The 18,509-nt window shown below is 34.4% G+C and overlaps 1 protein-coding gene across 5 annotated transcripts in view; it reads right to left on the minus strand.

Moving 5' to 3' along the window:
• The window catches only part of SLC30A6 (solute carrier family 30 member 6), a 79,911-nt gene that overhangs the window by 45,495 nt on the left and 15,907 nt on the right, over nucleotides 1-18,509 (minus strand). For 3 of the 5 annotated variants that reach the window (XR_013994688.1, XR_013994689.1, XR_013994690.1), the window contains exons 6-14: nucleotides 17,541-17,621; nucleotides 17,037-17,072; nucleotides 16,215-16,309; nucleotides 13,965-14,013; nucleotides 13,281-13,400; nucleotides 10,268-10,370; nucleotides 9,299-9,346; nucleotides 8,225-8,293; nucleotides 1,163-3,949 (exon numbers count right to left, since the gene is read on the minus strand). Coding sequence is in view for 1 of the 5 variants with exons in the window: in XM_081069647.1 (XP_080925773.1) it covers nucleotides 3,452-3,949; nucleotides 8,225-8,293; nucleotides 9,299-9,346; nucleotides 10,268-10,370; nucleotides 13,281-13,400; nucleotides 13,965-14,013; nucleotides 16,215-16,309; nucleotides 17,037-17,072; nucleotides 17,541-17,621 (1,099 nt within the window). In the remaining 4 variants the exon portion in view is untranslated. Of the gene's footprint in view, nucleotides 1-476; nucleotides 3,950-8,224; nucleotides 8,294-9,298; nucleotides 9,347-10,267; nucleotides 10,371-13,280; nucleotides 13,401-13,964; nucleotides 14,014-16,214; nucleotides 16,310-17,036; nucleotides 17,073-17,540; nucleotides 17,622-18,509 lie in introns of those variants that run through there. The other 2 variants (XM_081069647.1, XR_013994687.1) reach the window with 2 other exon arrangements.

An 18,509-nucleotide genomic window follows, 5' to 3' on the forward strand; every position in this document is an offset into this window, starting at 1 on the left:
TCTGAAAGTATGTGGCAATCTATTATACCCTAAAAATTATCCTGGTCAGTGATGTCTGCGTAACTCGCCCTTCTAAACTTTGTCTTCTTTACTGATACCAGGATGATGTATAACACCATCACTCCTTAGCTGGCCTCGTCCATTGACATCTACTGTCTTAGTTTCATCATTCAGGGAAAAAGGAAAAGAGAAAGATGCCAGGGAAATAAGATCAAAGAAGAGGAAGTGGGAAGGAGTTTACTGATGACATGTGCAATAGTTCTATATCTCATCATTCCTACTAGGGTTATCAGCTACTTGAAGGGGACTCTTTCTTGTTCATCCCTGTGTTCCCTTTGGCCTCAAGAATAACAGGTCACAAAAATTTATATATTCTATGCCTAGCATGTACCAGACTCTCAACATATATTTCCTGAATGATATAATTTAATTACCAATAGCTACTGAATAAAGAAACAAGCCAAAATTACTTAAAATTAGAGTGAAAACTCCATGTATGTTCTTTATTCAAACAGTTTAATTCAAACAATTTGGAATGTAAGAAGCATTTCCTTATATAAGCAGACCAGACTCCCCCAAAAGATCAGATCCTTTAGTCAAGCAAAAAATTGGCAGTTTTATGAGGAGCTAAATCAGAGGCTTGAAATTCAGGTCCTCTCCAGTTGATGATACATATATGTAATTCCAACTGTGACTTCAAAGATTAAGAAAGGAATAAAAATGTATCCCATGCTTTTGTACCCTATGGAAGCTAAGGGCATCCTGTCCTCATCTTTTTCTCCAACATCCCCCAAACAATCCTTCCCCACAAAGAAAGAAGTCTAAAAAAAATCTGTTTAAACAGATTTAAGTCAAGGCAAGTCTGATATAAACAAAATCCTAAATGGTTAGCCTGCAGTTCACCTTCCATTCTCATGGCACCTCAAATTAATGGCTTGGGTGTTGATGAAGGTTAACATATTGCCTGTACACTGAGGTAGTCACTGGAAAGAAATTCTGGGCACAGTATTGTTTAGCAAGTGGGCAAATATTATACAGATTTAGTCATAAAATATTAGACCTGATAGTTTACAGATCAACTAATTCATTCCCTACCCTAACTTTACAGATGAGAAACCTCAGGGAAGTTAAATGACTTACCCATGGTTACAAAACTACTTACATACTGGCAGCATCAGGATTGGAATCCAAATCTCGTCTTCCAGTCCACTGCTTTTTTCATTATAACATAGTGATTTCTCATACAGGGTTAATCACACTCCATGAAGCTGGCTCTTAATCACAAACCACAGGTCAAGTATTTAATTTGAATTTCCTTTTCTGTCTAGCTTCAAGTGACTCCGTGGCAAGATTTACCAGTAAGTCTATTGCGTATAGGCCTATGCTGGTCAAATTTGTTTTCATCTCCAGAAGCAGGCCAGAGCTTGGCTAATGCAACTTCTCTATGTGATGCATGTACCAAAGTCACCTGCAGCAGTTGGCATTCCTGCATGTCAACATGTAGAGCCAATTCCTTCAGAATCCACAGGTAACTTGTCCAATAGTGTAGATGGGTATCAAAGCACCTTTGGCGGGACAACTGCACATGTGCTGCTTGTGAATGGGTGTTGAAGAAGTAGGCACTCCACCTCATGCAGAACTATGTTCAGTACCTAGACACTTTACAAATCCCACGAGGATGGAGAAGACATGCATAGGGTGGTGGCACAGACTTTTTAATCATCACTCAGTACCTGACAGTTCTTCAGATTTCATGCATGACCCAAATTCACACTTAGAATAGATAAATGGAGGAAAAATTACCCTGTAACAGTAGATATACAAATACTGGAGAACATAAGACAAAGGAAAGGAACAGGTTGCCTAATAACATTTTACAAAGTTTCATTTTCCCAGGCAGTCAAGGTAGTGTGGGCTCTATTTTTCTAGCAGCTCAAATGTCTGACCAGCGTTGCAGATGTCAAGATAATGAACAACTCTTCACCAAGGACAAGTAATTTGGGACACGGTCACTTATTATCACAGGATGACTACGATTCTCCTTGATAAGAGATGGCTTCTTAGATGTTTGTTATTCCACTGTGAAGAAATAGGATTGGGAAGTGTTGTTCATATTTAAAAGAGGATGAGTTGATTGAAGAAAGTGTTGCAAATTCCACAAATATAAAAATCTTCTCTAGATAACTGGCTGATGGCTGGAAAACTCACAAATCTCCACTAGATTCCAGAAAAGCTGAATCCACTCTTAAAATCCCTTTTGAAAACACTAATCATAAAACTCATGGTAAAATGAAAACAACTTCATAGGTAATTTGTGACTGCTGCTTATTATACTTTTTATAAGTAATACTGGCCATGTTGGAAAGTCCTTTACATTTGCATTTGAAAAATAAAAAAATAATCTATATAATTTTCATAATCACAGTTAACAACTCACTATATTTGACAAAACAAAACAGAATAAGTTAGAAACTGCCTGTAACAGATCTAAAATTACTGTACTTTATAATCTAAGGTCCATTATGTTTTGGTAAAATTACATAATGTATATAATGATTATGTAACTTTGAAAATATATCAAATCATATATTATATATGGAATTCCGTATATTTTGATAATGTATTTGATATGTTTCGTTAATGAAATGAGTAACTGAAAGCTAACCAATGAAAAAGAGACATTTTTTGGTCACTTTGATAAATTCCATCATGATGTCAGTATTTGATTAAATATAAGAGAGAAAACTGGGATAACTTTATTGCACATCACCAAAGGATTTGGTATTCATTTCACCAGAATAAAACACTTTGAGAACTATGGATTATTTACAAATGTACTGAAATTTTTAAATGAGAAAAATTATTAAAAAACTGATAATTAAAAATTTTAAATTATGCTACGTAGAATGTTCCAAAATTTCTGATAAAAATTTTTGCTTTTACTTTGCAAGATATATTTCAGGAGGCCCTCAAAGAGAAATGTAACAATTAAGTTTAGAAAAGCTATAAAAAAGACTTTTATTTTTAGAATGGATATTTTTTCCTTTCCTAAAATGTGTTTCATTATTCAAGAAGCAGGTTTATAAATTTCACTGAAATATTATATTTTACATAATGTGATAGATCCATTTCATCAAGTGGTTCTCCTGTAAAGATAACCTCATATCACACTGCAGTCAGCTACAAAATCAAAGATAGCAAAATTCAAATTTAGAGAAACATGCTTTCTAAAGGAAGCCTATTTAAAGCCAATAGCATTTAGAAGGTTCACACTGTCCTAAACACATTTCACAAAAATAAAGTTTCATTGGTTTCATGTCATGTGAACTAGCCTACTATTCTCTAACGTTTAGAGTAAATGATTGAAAAGTCAATGCAAAATTGGATTACTAAATAAATTGGAAGTAAAGGAGCCAATATTCCCCATGCAAATAAATTAAGTTACAGTACGTCATGGTCTTGGTTGTCCGATCCTATTGTTAGTTCCATATCTACTTGGTAGATTTGTAAAGTTAGTCCTGAATCCTGGGGTTGCTCCAATCCCTGGAACTGCAAGTCCTGGAGTAAGCATGCTGCTGTAAGGTATGTGTCCATGATTAAGACCCAAACCATAAGGTCTCATTTGTGTGTTGAGAATAACTGGGGTCACATTTTTTCCGGGGGTGTTAAACGAAAATTCTGGAGGTGGACTACTAGGTTTAGCAGGAGTCGATGTGACAGGGTTCAACTCATCAGTACCCTTTAAAGGAGGCATTGGGATTACGTGATGATCTGAAAAATTTAAGACATTGGGTGCAACAGGCCCAGATAGTAAGGCAGGCCTAATCCAATCATCCTTGAAAATTTGAACAGTCAGAGTAGACACTAGAGTGTACAGCCTGTTGGTCACATGAGCAAGAACCATTTGTTCATTTGCATCTCGTCGAATTCTTACATGCACTGATCCAGCCTAAAGGGGGCAAAATCACAAGAGACTGCTTAGAATTAAACTACTAAAAATTCCATTAGAAATGAACATTTTATTTATGAGTTTGTTCTAACAGTACTTGGTATTTTCTTTAAAATAAGAGAAAGTTTAATGCCTTGATATTCCTTAAAGACTACTTAGTAGTGATTGTTAAGGTAAAGTGTTAATGAAATGATTCGTGACTCTAAATAAAACGTGACCTTTTAAAATACATAAAAAAGAAAGAAGAGAAATGCCTGTAGGAGGAAGACAGGCATGTTAAAACAAAGCAGAATATAAATGAAGTATATGAAAAATGCAATGGAAGGGCAGAAAAGGTATTAATTCAAATTGAGGAAGACTTCAAAGGAAAATGGCATTTGATCTAGGGCTGATGGTTAAATGAAATTTCAAAAAGTGAAGACAAGCTGAAGGAATACCAATGAAAATGCAGGGCAAGTTTGGGCAAGACTAAACAATATCAATCATGTGCAAAGGTTTCAAGGAGTACAAATATTTCAAAGAGTGGAAAAAAATTAAAGAGAGCAGAAAGGAAGGAAGGAAAGAAGGGGAAGGGAGAGAGAGTGGGAGGGAGAGAAAGAGAAAAGGAGGAAGGGAGGGAGGGAGAGAGGGAAAGGAAGAAAGGAAGCTAAATAGGTAATAAGATTAAAAAGAGGATAGCAGAGGGCTCTAAATATCATGTTTTAATAGCAGCAATCAAACAGCAATAAAATAATCAGAGTTCAGAAAAATTCTAGGTATGGATAATTGTTAATTATGTAGGAAATGATTGCAATGGTCTAGGTTAGAAATGAAGATGGCTGAGATAGAACAAATATAGTGAGATCAGAAAGGGACAGATGGACTCATGATATTCCATGAAGTGGGAGGACTTTACACCCAGCTAGATGTAAGAGATGAGGGAGATGAACTCATCAAAGATGATCTCAAGGTTCCCAGCCTAGGTTACTAGGCATTATAATGAAGGTTAGAAGTATGTTTATTAACTTGAAAAGACGTTTTTTATATATTATGCTTTTTAAAGTATTAATAGATAAGAAAATAGGAGGTACAACAATGATCCTATTTTGATTGAAACACATACAGAAAAATATCAAGAATGATAGCTCTTCTCTGTAGATGATAGAATTATTAAGGATTTTTATTCTCTTCTTTTTTACTTATTTGTAATGTCTAATTTTTCAACCAATTGGGTACTATTTGTATACTAAAAACTTAAAATACATATCTAATAAACAAAATATCCAACAGATATTCCATCTTGACTTCTAGATAAACTCAGATTTTCAAAAAAGAAAAACTTATAACAAAGCATAAACTGCACATAAATTGGCCAGTTGGTTTAGTGACAATGTGTCTGAAACTAGGACTTGAGCAATAATAAGAGTTATTGTCAATCATGACAATATCTATATTGCTTGAATTTGACTTCTAGTTTATTACTTTTAGGAAAGTCAAGCAATGCCTACAAATCAAGCCGTCTTTAATGTCTTTTGTTTGCCACTACCATCTCACAGGTGTCACTAGACAAAACTATAAAAGATACTGTATCCTCTTTCAGTCTGATTTGGAAATCAAAGTAATTAAAGTAAGTGAAAACTATTTCTGAGTATGAGCTTGAACAGAGTCTGCTACGATTATGGTACTTGCAATAATCTATGGCTTTGTGACAACTATTTTTGGCAGTTCAAAATCTTGTTTTATTAATCTCCTTCAACTTAGGTACTACATCGGTGTGGTTTTTAGCTGGTTGTTAGCTGAGATGATTGTATTCTTTGTGGTTAAAAGTCACCAAGCTAAATAAACACCTAACTTACTGAATTAAAAGAATGATTAAAAATGAACTATCTTACTGGGGGAATATAAATCGGTATGACCATTTTTGGAAAGTGATTTGGCAATTGGCATCAAAACCCATAAAAACTGGGCTATCCTTTGACTCACGAAAACACCTTCTAAAAGTTAATCTTAAGGAATAATCAAGAGTACATGCAAAGATTATTTCACAAAAATATTCATCTCAGCCCTGTTTATGTAAGAAAAATGGAAAACAACTTGTCCAATAAAGGAATAATTACATAAATTATGGCATATTCATATAATGGAAAACTCTGCAGCCATTAAAAATGATGTTGAGGTTCTTGGAAGAAGCAGCAGTGATGGCACTTTTTTGAAATGCTCCAAATATCTCCATAAAAACAAACTAAGACAGCAAACCCAACAACTTATGAACAACATATAAGAAAAACTAGCTAACATGGTACTCCTAGGACACCTCAAATACAAGCCATAAGACCTGCAAGATATCAGCACCTGTGGAGGAAGAGGCAATAGGGCATCTGACTGACCTAAAAACCCCAAAGCAGAGTAGAGACAAAGGACAAGGAAGGTTCAGATACAAATGGGAGAGGAAAAGAGCCAGGAGAGAGAAAAACTTTCACTTCACAGACTCATCACCTGAGGGAACTAACTCTAGAGCCATGAATTGACACACTGCCCTAAACCACTCCTTATTTTCAAGTTTAGGAAAACTAATTTCACATAAAAAGGAGCAAGAGAAAAGGACTGAATCCAAATCCCATACGAAGTTATTATAAGAAAAAAAGGGAATACAGAACACATTAAAAATCACCAGAAAGATTTACCTACAAAACTGATGAGAACTATATCCCACTTTTTCAAAACAAGCCAAAAGACAAGAAACAAGAATAATATATATCAAAATCAGAAAACCTCAGAAATGAGGTGATAGAAAAATAAGGAAAAAACTACTTCAGAAATGAAGACTAAACTAGAAAGAATACAAAAACAAATAAATATACAAGTATACTGTAATAGAGATAAAAGGTGAAAAGGAAAGTTTTAAAAATCAAAAAGAAATGCAGAGAACAAGGAATTGAAAGAAAATAACAAATGTGAAAAAAAGGCAAAGATCCAACATGATTATAATAGAAGTTCCCAAAGAAGATAATCAAAGCAAGAGAACAGAATAACTATTAAGAACTATAATTCAAGCTTTCCTGAAAATTAAAAAAAAATTGTTTTTGAAATAATATTACTGAAAGAGTATATGCATGCCTGCAATTGACTCAAACTGACGAACATCAAGACATTCTAGTAAAATTAACAGACTTTAAAAAAAATAAAACTTTTGGGCATCCAGGCATAAGATCAAGTCACATATAAAGGGGGGAAAACAAAACCAGATTATGTGTCATCAGGCTTTATTTCAGCAATGCCTTATGCCAGAGGTAAATAGAGTAATATATTTAAGAAACAAAGAAACAAAAATATGTGCTCAGGAATTTATATCCAGCCAAAACAATTTTCAAGTATAATGTCCACAACTGTTTTCAGTATTCAATAATTTAGGGAATGATGTTCCCAAGGATTCTTCCTGAAGAATTTACTAGAGAATGAGTTTTAGATATCCTGAATGACTAGAGAGGGGAAGATTGAGATGAGACAGCCATTTTCCACCCAAAGAGCATAAATCCAAACTGACGACGGCAAAAAGGATGATATGATTGAGCTGTTGGACCAGTCCTAATCTGTCTACTTCTGGAATTTGTGTTACGTTAGAAAAATCAAATCTTATTTGTTGTTTTAAAAATTAGAAGAGTAATATTTAGTAACATGAAAAACTGTTCATGGTATGTTGTATGAATAGCAATTATAAAACAGTATGATCTCATTTTCTAAAGAGAGTAAATATGTAAGTATAAAAACCAAAATATCAATGGAAGTTTTCTCTACATGATAGGATTATGGTGATTTAATTTTTTTCTAGGTACTTTTCTGTATTTTACTCATCATTCCTGATACAGGAATGAATCCATGTTATATATAATAAAGTCTCTCTGGTAAGGAGGTCCAAATTGGATTAGGAAACATGGAATTTTATGCTGAAGTAAGCTGTGTTATTATCTCTTTAACATATTCAGCAAAATCTCCAAAATTAGAACTGCAATTAAAAAGAAAATAACCGTACTTTTTTCTTTTGCAACATTTTCATATTTAGAAATGTGTGACTATGAATTTGTCTTATCTGGACAGTTCAATATTAAGATCATTTGGTTTGAAAGAAAAGAAAAACAATCTCAATTAGATTACCAATTCCACTTAACATTTTAGACTCTATTCAGCAGAAATGGGAATCAAAGACTTCATAAAAATTTTAAAGAAGTATTTTTTTCAGTTTTGAAAATTATAAACTATGCTTTAAATTATAACTAAAGTAACATGTAGAAAACATACCAATGAGCCAAAACCTAGGGTCCAAAAATGCTCATTTCGGACTTCCAAAACTCCATCCAAGGTAGATACCTGATCAAAAACATTGAAATAGGATTGTTTGCATTTGACATACCCCACACAGTTCAACCACACTATGGACTTGCTCTGAGCCTAGAAATGACATGCCCAAAACCTGTATGAGGATACTCATTAGCCAAGAGAAGTCTCAGACCACTCACTCAAAATACCATTTCTGCCTGTTCAGTACTGAGCCAGGGCCTTACTTTTCCTGGTTTCTTCTCTGCACCAATCCTTCTAAAACCAGGTCTTTACACCTCCTCTCCCCACACTGCCACCTTGTTCAACAGTGCATGGTTCTTTTCATTTTATCAATATAGTATATATTTATATCCAACACTTGTGGTATCAGATTTTTTTTTCTTCTCAATAATTTCTTCCTCTGAAATGAGGAGACATATTTCTAGTAACACATTTCTGCACAAGAAAAGATGTTACTTGGATGTGGGCCAACATGAAATTCCAAGCCCAAATAGATAGTTTGTGGCCCATTGGTACAATGGCACTTGCTCCACTAGCTGAGACAAATAGCCACCTATATTGGTAAAAGTGGCCTTTGTGATACTGACAACCAAGACTTTAAAATACTCTCAACATCCAAATAATTCAATTATCTTACTCCTTCATCAGGTAACAAGTAGAAATTTACAACAACACAAAATCTAAACCCACAGATCAAGATGTTAGGTGGTGAAGAAATCGACATGTAAAAGTGGGCCTTGACTTAATCAAAACCCTAGGTTTGAATACAGAATCATAAAAATCACATCTATATGGGTAATCGGGTGTTCTTTAGATGATTACCATCCATATTTATTTTAAGTGAACTGGGCTTCCAGGCCAAGCAATTCCTCAAATGTTTCTACTTTTGTCGTTATGCTATGTCTCCTAATGTATTAAGAATACAAAGTCCCCTAAAATAAAATTCCAGATAGGGTTGAATAAAGTATTATTTGTATCTACTTTTTCATTTTCTAGTTATAAATTAAAATAATTTTATTTACTATTCCATCTTACCTCTCTGATAAGTTTGTCCAGCTGACCAATAACATGGGGTGGTGTTGTCTGAGGAAAAAGTAAAATAAAATAAAATATGAAGCTAAGGAGATAATAAAAGGTTTTTGCAACAGTGCTCCTGAAATTTTAAAACATTGGGTTTCATACCAACTTTCGCTTTGTTTGACATGTGCCGTGTCATGATTTAGGGAAGAGAAGATTCACTGGGCTCCCCTAGCGGGACAACATTAGGAATCAGATCTTGTTCAGTTTTTATCTCACAAAGAAGCTGCTATCTCTAGAACCAATTAAGCTTTAAAGAATCAACCAAGCAACAAAACATATTTAAGAAATTAACATTTTATATAGGGCAAAGCACTATACAACTATTATCTTATTGTTATTACTGCTCCTGAAAATGGATATACCACCCATAAGCTTAAGAAAAGGCATGAGGGAAAGACAGAAGGAAAAGCAGTTCTTACAGACACACCCAGCCCTGGGAAACTACCTCTCGATTCAGGTGCTTGTCTATAGGTGTTTCCATTGCTTCAATAAATAATAATTTGTCATTTTTAATTTTAAGTTTGAAATTTAAAAGTGTCACTGATCCAATGACAAGAAAAAACCCCAATCATAATCAGATTATACAATAGCCAAAGCACATTTACTGGGGGAAAATGTGTTATCTTAAATATTTTTTTAAAGTAACGTTTTTCACTTGAAACATTAGAGGCAAAAAACATTTATGATTTTTGTCTCATATTGTGTGTCTAATTTATGGGCATATAATTTGTGTCTGATTTATGGGCATATAATTTCATCTGTACTCAGTACACAAATTTCAGGGATTATTGTTTGGTTTCATTTCTAATATGGCCCTCCAATAGCTAAAAGTTTTGCAGTCTGGTAGAAGAACACACACAATTTTATAATCGGTTCAAAGAACACAGCTAATATTAAGCATGTACACTGAAAGAAGATCCTTACCTGGAGTAATACTTTCCCACTGTACACACTCATGGGATACATGGTGCCAAACGTCATCAGAGCAATGGCTATGGCAGAGGCAGTGTCTACAGCAAAATAATTACTAAAAGGAAAAAAAATTCTAAATTTTAAATGAATGCCTCCCTCAGCTCCTTACAATTAAATCTACCTACTGTTAATTACCTAAAGCAAAAGAACTGTTTTATCACAATTGGCCACTACTGGCAATGGGAGCATCTTAAAGGAAAACAAAAAGCTTTCAGAATCCTTTCTCACCAAAGTTTAGTGGAAAATAACTAGTAAATATGTCTATCAGTGTGAAGAGAGATGATGAAAGAAAAAAAAGTGAGCATTTCCTCACTATATATTTTCAGTCTACTTGATATATATAGAAAAAATATATATAGAAAGATTTCATATATATTCATTTGTTGTGACAAATAAAAAAACCTTCAACTAGTAATTTCTGATACAGAGACACTAATGGACTTCATCAGTGATTCTATCAATTTTTCTATAACTAATAACTTTGCAATAATTACTGTTAAATTTTTTCAAAATTCCCCAGGAATTTCACAAGGTGAGATCCTCCAGAAATTTGTTATAGTAATATTGTGACTGAAGTGCACCATCTCAACAGTAGTTCAGACTGTTCTATTAACAAGACAGAACAGAATGCAACGGTTACAAGCACACATTTTAACTTTTCCCCATTTGTTGGGAATAGAAACATGAGTTAAGACACAATTCATGCTTTTAAAATAACAAGAGATACACTGTGGAAAACATAATAAAGCACTTTGGGTGCAAAGGAAAAGGCCTACAGGGTATCATGGATGCGCAAAGTGAGTGAATGACAAGCCTACTGGGGTAGAGACAATCCAGAAAGGCCACATATAAAAAGAAGTGACATTTGAGCTGACCAGTCAGAGGAGCGAGGTGATGGAAGACATTGCAGACAGTGAAAGCAGCATGTTCAAGGACATGAAAATCCTGATGCAGCAATGAAACTAAAAACAGTTAATGGATGGCTAGCAAGGTTAATAGGGGTTTTATTGTGCTAACAACTTGCAATTTTTTTAAATATGCAAAAAGGAGGATTTTGAAACAGGAAAATATTATGTGCAGACTTGCAATTTTGAATGGTTACATCAGCAGCAAAATAGAGTATAACTAGAGATGTGTGACTAGAAGACTATTCTAATTCAGCCAAGTAAATGATAATAAAAGCTTCAATTTGGCTAGCAGCACTGGGAATGGGAAAAAAGGAACAGATAAATAAATATTAAAAAGAAAAATTAAACAAGGGTAGGCGACAAGACTATTGTTTACAATAGCCAAAACATGGAAACAACTTAAGTGTTCACTGACAGATGAAAGAATAAAGAAAATTTGGCATGTATGTGTACACGTGTATACATGCACACTCATACACACACACACAGGAATATTCAGCCATAAAAAAAGAAGAAGGGGGTAGCCAGTTAGCTCAGTTGGTTAGAGCTTGATGCTCATAACACCAGGTGTTGCCGGTTCTATCCCCACATGGGCGGGCCACTGTGTGCTGCGCCCTCCACAACTACATTGAAAATTTGGAAAAAAAAAGAAAAGAAGGAAATCCTGCCCCTGCCATTTGAGACAACATGGATGAATCCTGAGGGCATTATGCTAAGTGAAAGAAGTCAGAGAAAGATAAATACTGTATGATCTCACTTATATATGGAATCTTAAAAAATTAAACTCATAACAAATAGAGAACAGATTGGTGGTTGTCTGATACAGGGAGGGGGGGAAGGCGGGGAAATGGGTAAAGGTGCAAAAGTTCAAACTTCCAGTTATAAGGCACATTAATTCTGGGCATGTATAGCATGGTGACTAAACTAAAAAAAACACAAAAAACCCACAAGACTAGGTGACCAATTAGAATTGGCTTGGAAGAGGTGGTGGGGGGAGGAGGGAGGAGAAGTAGGTATTTAAGAATGTTTAAATTTTTGAGTTTAAGTCAAAAATTGAATTATCTATCATATGATCCAGCAATTCTACTTCTGGGCACATAGCAACAAGAATTGAAAACAGAGACTCTAACAGATATTTGTACACCCATGTTCATAGCAGCACTATTCACAATAGACAAAAGGTGGAAACAACTTTGTGTTGTACCCATTAAACTTACTGTTAAATGGGTACAGAGTTTTATTTAGGGAAGATGAAAAAGTTCTGAAGTTGAATAAAGGTGATGGTTGTACAACATTGTGAATGTACTTAATGCCATTGAACTGTATGCTTAAACATAGTTAAAATGGTAAATTTAATGTTATGTATGTTTTAACACAATTTTTTAAAAGAATGCAATGGAATAGATGGTAGTAGCATTCACTGAGACAAGATATACAACAAAAAACAATTTTGGAGATAGGGGAAAATAGGTTCTGTTGAGGCAGGCATGGATAAAAGTTAGATAATACCTGTTGGAATTCAATATAGATCTGGGCTAGAAATAAAGGTTTGGGAAACACAGAGGTAGTAAATAAAAATGAATAATTGTATGTGATCTCCCTGGAAAAAGAATATTAAGGACAAAATCTAGTATACATGAACATTTAAAGGGTAGGGAGTCAAAGAATCATATACCATAAGTGTTAAGCTTGTAGCAGCTGTAAAGTCTATTTCCTAAAAGGCTTGCTTTTTAAAAATTACTTCACACCTACTTCCTCTTCTGTTCTCTGTCAGTGATAGCAAGCTGTTGCTTATTTCTCTTTTACTGTCCTCTTCTCAGTTTCACTCATCAGGTAAGCAGTAGGGAATTAATTCGGCATTATTGATTGTGGTGAAAAATATTTATTGAATACAACCCTTTCTTTTTCAGATGAAGACACTTGAGGACAAAACATGGCCAAAGTTACACAGGTCAAAAGCAAACATGCTATAAGCTTAACCCTATCCTCCTGTCAATGCCCTTAAAAATCAGGCCCCAGGATTGGAAACACACTTCACAAAAATAAAAAATACTTACTTAATTTCAATTAGCATGTATGTAATACAAAGAGCAAATGCTCCAGCAAGATCAATCAAAACAAATGGATTCATTCGGGGAAGGAAGATACTGCTAAGTCCTGGAATAATTCCACACAAGCTATGAGAAAAACAAACAAAAAGAGTATTCATTAGCAGAACTCATGTAATACTGATGAAAATCTTGTAAATGACTTGTATTTTAATATCATTTGTCTTATAAAGAAAGCAAAAAGGATTTGGGATCAAAGATCTCTCACTCATAAAAGTCTCTTTTGTATTATCAATTAAAAAGTGAAGGAAGAATCTTATCTTTGAGACTCATGTATTAACCTCAGCAATTAATCACGGAAGTTCCCATGATCGATGCATTCCTTGTGCATCCTTAAAAAGTCTCATATTTTGGGGTGGCCAGTCAGCCCAATTGGTTAGAGCACGGTGCTCTTAACAACAAGGTTGCCGGTTAAATCCCCACATGGGCCACTGTGAGCTACACACTCCACAACTAGACTGAAACAACTACTTGACAATTGAAATAACTACTTGACTTGGAGCTGACGGGTCCTGGAAAAACAGACTTAAAAATAAATAAAAGTTAAAAACAGAAAGGCACTGCAGGCTGTAGATCTCTGCACCTTAAAAGAAAAAACAATCCTATATATTATGAAATCTCGTAACATCTTACCTCCGGCTAAGATCTGCAACATGCTCTTGAAGCCAACTCGTACTAGCAGCTTTAAGGAGAAAATACTTATATTATCTACACAGAAGAATAAAATATCAGAAATATTTGATTTCTTTAATTTTAAAAATAAGTTTGGTAATGATCCATACATTACAAAAGGACACATTACTTCTTAATTACAGAACTGTTTCTTCTTTTAAGCCTTCAAGATACTAAATCAAAAGCAACTACAATATACAGTTGACCTGAGGAATTAGTGAACTTATGTCATTGTTACGTTAATTTGACGTTTTAAAGGCCCTTCCTACTGTAAAGCAGAGTTTCCTAACCAGTATGCTGAGAATGGGTTATAGGTATACCAATTATTAATTCCTGCAGCACTCAAAGGCCAGGTAGAGACCTGGCTACATCCAAAGACACCTGTCAGTTACTGTCCCTGGACAAGTGGCCTCCAGGCTGAAGCATCCTCTATTATTTATCCCAGGGTGCTACTTCATCCATTCATTTTTTTATGTGTATTATGACATAAATAAGACTAGCACGTCTTACATAAAAGCAGCATAATAGAACAGTTAAGAGCAGCTTCTGATGCCAGAATACCTGGCTTCAAATTCCACCTCTGCCCTTAACTAGATGTGTGGCCCGGGGCAAGTGAATTGATCTCTTAGTGCTTCAGTGTAAAATGGGGATAATAAAATTATTTACCTTGTATGGTTACAGGAAGAACTTAAGTGGATTATTTTATGTAAATCATTTAGCACAATGCCAGCAGACCACAAGCTCTCAATATTACTTTCTACTCAAATTTCAACTGATGTCACAAATCTTGATGTTTTGGGGAACTTTCATTTCCAGCTGATGAAAAACAAACTAGGTAACCTTTCTGAAAATAAATTTGGCAATATATATCAAAGCCATTAAAAATATTGTATATTTAACCCATTTATAATTTATTCTCTGGGAATGTATCCTAGAGAAGAATGAGAAATGCACACATGAAATAGAAAGCAGCTGATTAGAGCATTATTCGTAAAAGGAAAAGTTGGAAATGTGTAAAAATAGACTAATGTTTAAAAATGTTCATGTGACAATATTATGCAAACAGTCAAAAAACATTTTTTTCAGAGTATTTAATGAGCCAATACTCAAGACATAGTATTGATTGAAAAAAAATACAGAAAACTGTACTAAGTATGTAAGGATATACATAACTGCATATAAAATTGAAAGGGGTAACACAGAAAGGTTTACAGATGTTATCTCTGGATTGTGAGATTATCAGTATTTTCTTCTTGTATCCTGATCTTTACAGAGATATTGTTTCTAAACCTTTGCATCTTTTTAAAATTTCTGGAGTTGCCAACATACTACTTTAATAATTTATAGTTTTTTCAAAATAATTCTGGTCATCACAAATACTTAATTTTCGAGTTCACACAGTAAATTCTTAAGCTCTTTCACGTAAACACAACTCATACTTCACAACACTCACCAAGTTATTTAAACTTGAATAGGCATGTCAGAAAGCTTTCTTCTTTTAATTGTACTGCTGTTCAAGTCAATGAGACCTAAAAAGACCCTCACCTATCTCTGCTTCAAAATGTAGGTCTGTGCACACAGCCCATTTTTCTTTTTATCTCACTTCTTCATCAGTGGTTAACCATTTGGGGGTTAGTGGGATTCCAAAACAGTAAAATTAATGAAAAACGCCAATAATTTAGACCACTGAAGTAATAAAAAAAGAAAAAGTCTGAATTTATAAAGACTTGAAAATAAAACAATTACTTCAAAAGAAAAAGAAGTTTTGCTACTTTCAAATATATGCCCACCCATAATTGCCAAAGAGTAGTTCCTGGGAACTTATTTAGTTAACAGAATTCAATTATTTGCAATGAGCCTATCAACTATTCTAAGTATCGTGATGCTCCTAAAATGCTTGCAATAGACTTTTTGTAGGTAGGTTATACATCTAAAATCTCATTCATGTTACTTGGAAAATGTAATTTTTCAAAAAAAAAAAAAAGTGATTTTTCATCACATTTAAACTAATATGTCAGTCTTACCTGTTTTTAAGTAATGTTATTTGGTTTTATAATTCTCTGATTATAGAAGACTCAAGAACTTTTGGGGTAGTTCTCTTTTCTCTTCAGAGTATGCTTTCTCGGTGATTTATCAGACAACGAAAGAAATAAAACTTATTTTTATGAGAGATTAATTGAAAATTTTATTAATGAGAAATAAAAAACATACCTTCAGAGACATAAGCAAAAGGTTTATTTCGAACAGAAAGCATTGTAAACAGGTTGAAAGAGAGAGCCACAAAGGTACCAACTAACAATCTTCCCCTAAAAAAAAAATAATAATATTCACCATTATTTTTTTCTTGGTAAAAGCAATATGTAATTTCAGCATGTAAAAAAACTAAAAGATGGGAAGGCAGAGTAGTCTGCTTCTATGGTTTGGTATTAGCAAGGCCAGAATCTGAACTTGGTTTCTAGTCTTATAATCTGTGTCCTGTCTATTGTTGCTCCATCTTATACAGGACAAAAAAAAGACTCTTAGCATTAACACTATCTTCTTACAGGTAACTGCTGTTATAAATTTGTATGAATGCCAATGGTATTTGGTTTACAGTACACAGCACAGGTGAGACTGCCCTAAATTAAGCTGGTCCAAAACAGCTCAAGTCCATATAGTTCGCAACTATGTGGTAGACAATAACAATTCATCTTGTCCATAAGTGCTACTAAAAGATTCTGAAAATCAAATTTTAAATTATAGAAGACCAGATGAGGCTGGCTGAGTGAGTTGACCTGGATCTGGAAAACAATGAGGGACCTGAAGCCAGGATAGAGAGGTCTTCCTCTGTAGTATAAGGGCTTGGGAACAGTTAAGGGTGGAGAGAGGGGGGGGTCTTGAGATTTGGGGATTTTGTGAAATATCAGTGAAATGTATACTGCCACACTCTGAACTCTGATATCGGCCAAAGTAATCGTTATTTATAAAATACCAATTAACTTGGGAATTAAACTCAATAGCAAATTATGTATTATGCCAAAAGCAAAATCTTACGTGTGTATCTCAGGCTGCTCCAAAAAGCGTTCTGCACTGAAAGAAATAAATAATGTATTATGTTAAGTCCTATAAATTATAAAATCAAAAAGCTTTATTAAGAAGCTTTATTAAAGCTTTAACTCAGTAAATTCACAACATTTAAAAATATGATAACCAACTGCTAATTAGTAGCAGTAATGAGGCAATGAGACTCACAAATTACCCCAATATGTAATGTCAATCTTCCTCTACCAAACCTGTTTCAATGGGGTTGTACTAAGTAAGCATTACAACATATCTGACTGAATCTCTTTCTTTCCTTCACACCTATCTACGATTGGATTTAGTAGCCTCAACAAGGGAGAAAAGTCTGAGACATAAATAAATTATACCATTAAAACTCTATCACTGCTCATTTTAATACCCTTCAAACCAGATGGGTGTCTCTCACTGGATTCTTTATGTTCCCAAAGGTGGCACAGGTGGAATTTAGAATGACAGTAATATCATACACAAAGGTACCTTTCTTTTAATATAAAGAGAGCACCCAACTGTGCCAAGACTGTGGAGGCAAATACAGCCAGGACTTCTAATCTTTCAAACCTGAAATCAGAAAATTAATTTGATCAGCATAATTCTTTCAATTCACAAACCAATACCTCTAGAAGACATTTACATTCATTTATTCACTCACTCAATCTACGTATGTGCCTACTATAAGCCAAACACTGTTAGACCAGACTACAGAGTTTCTAGAATAATAAACTGAAAATCACAGATTAAAAAGACTGCCTATTTGTACAACATACATTCCCCAGACCCACTTATGGCTCTTATTTATCTAGAATAACCATTATCTAATTAACAACTAACACTTAATTGACTAATCTTGTGTTAGTCAAAGTGTTAAACATATAAGGTCAGACAATTAAGTTTGCAAACACATCCTAGAAAAACTGCTACATACCTCATTGCTGAATATCTCTATGGTCACCTTCGAAGTCCTCCCCTTGGGAAGCTGTGCATCAATGCCAGCGCCTAGTCCACCCTTCAAAGCAATTTTGGAACTATTTTCTGGAATGGCCATCAGAGCTATTGTCATATTACACTTGATGTCCTGAATGTCATAAAAATGTCTTCCTTTTAATATTTCCTTTATCTTTAGGTAAAGAGAGAAGTCACTGGGGGCCAGATCAGGTGAGTAGGGAGGGTGTTTCAATACAGTTATTTGTTTACTGGCTAAAAACTCCCTCACAGACAGTGCCCTGTGAGCTGGTGCACTGTCGTGATGTAAGAGCCATGAATTGTTGGTGAAAAGTTCAGGTCGTCTAACTTTTTCACGCAGCCTTTTCAGCACTTCCAAACAGTAAAATTGGTTAAGTGTTTGTCTAGTTGGTACAAATTCATAATGAATAATCCCTCTGACATCAAAAGAGGTTAGCAACATCACTGCAACTAGTTCAAGAACTTAATTGTCAGACCTCGTTTCAC

Source organism: Rhinolophus hipposideros (genome assembly GCF_964194185.1).
Source record: "Rhinolophus hipposideros genome assembly, chromosome: 12".
Classification (NCBI taxonomy): Eukaryota; Metazoa; Chordata; class Mammalia; order Chiroptera; family Rhinolophidae; genus Rhinolophus; species Rhinolophus hipposideros.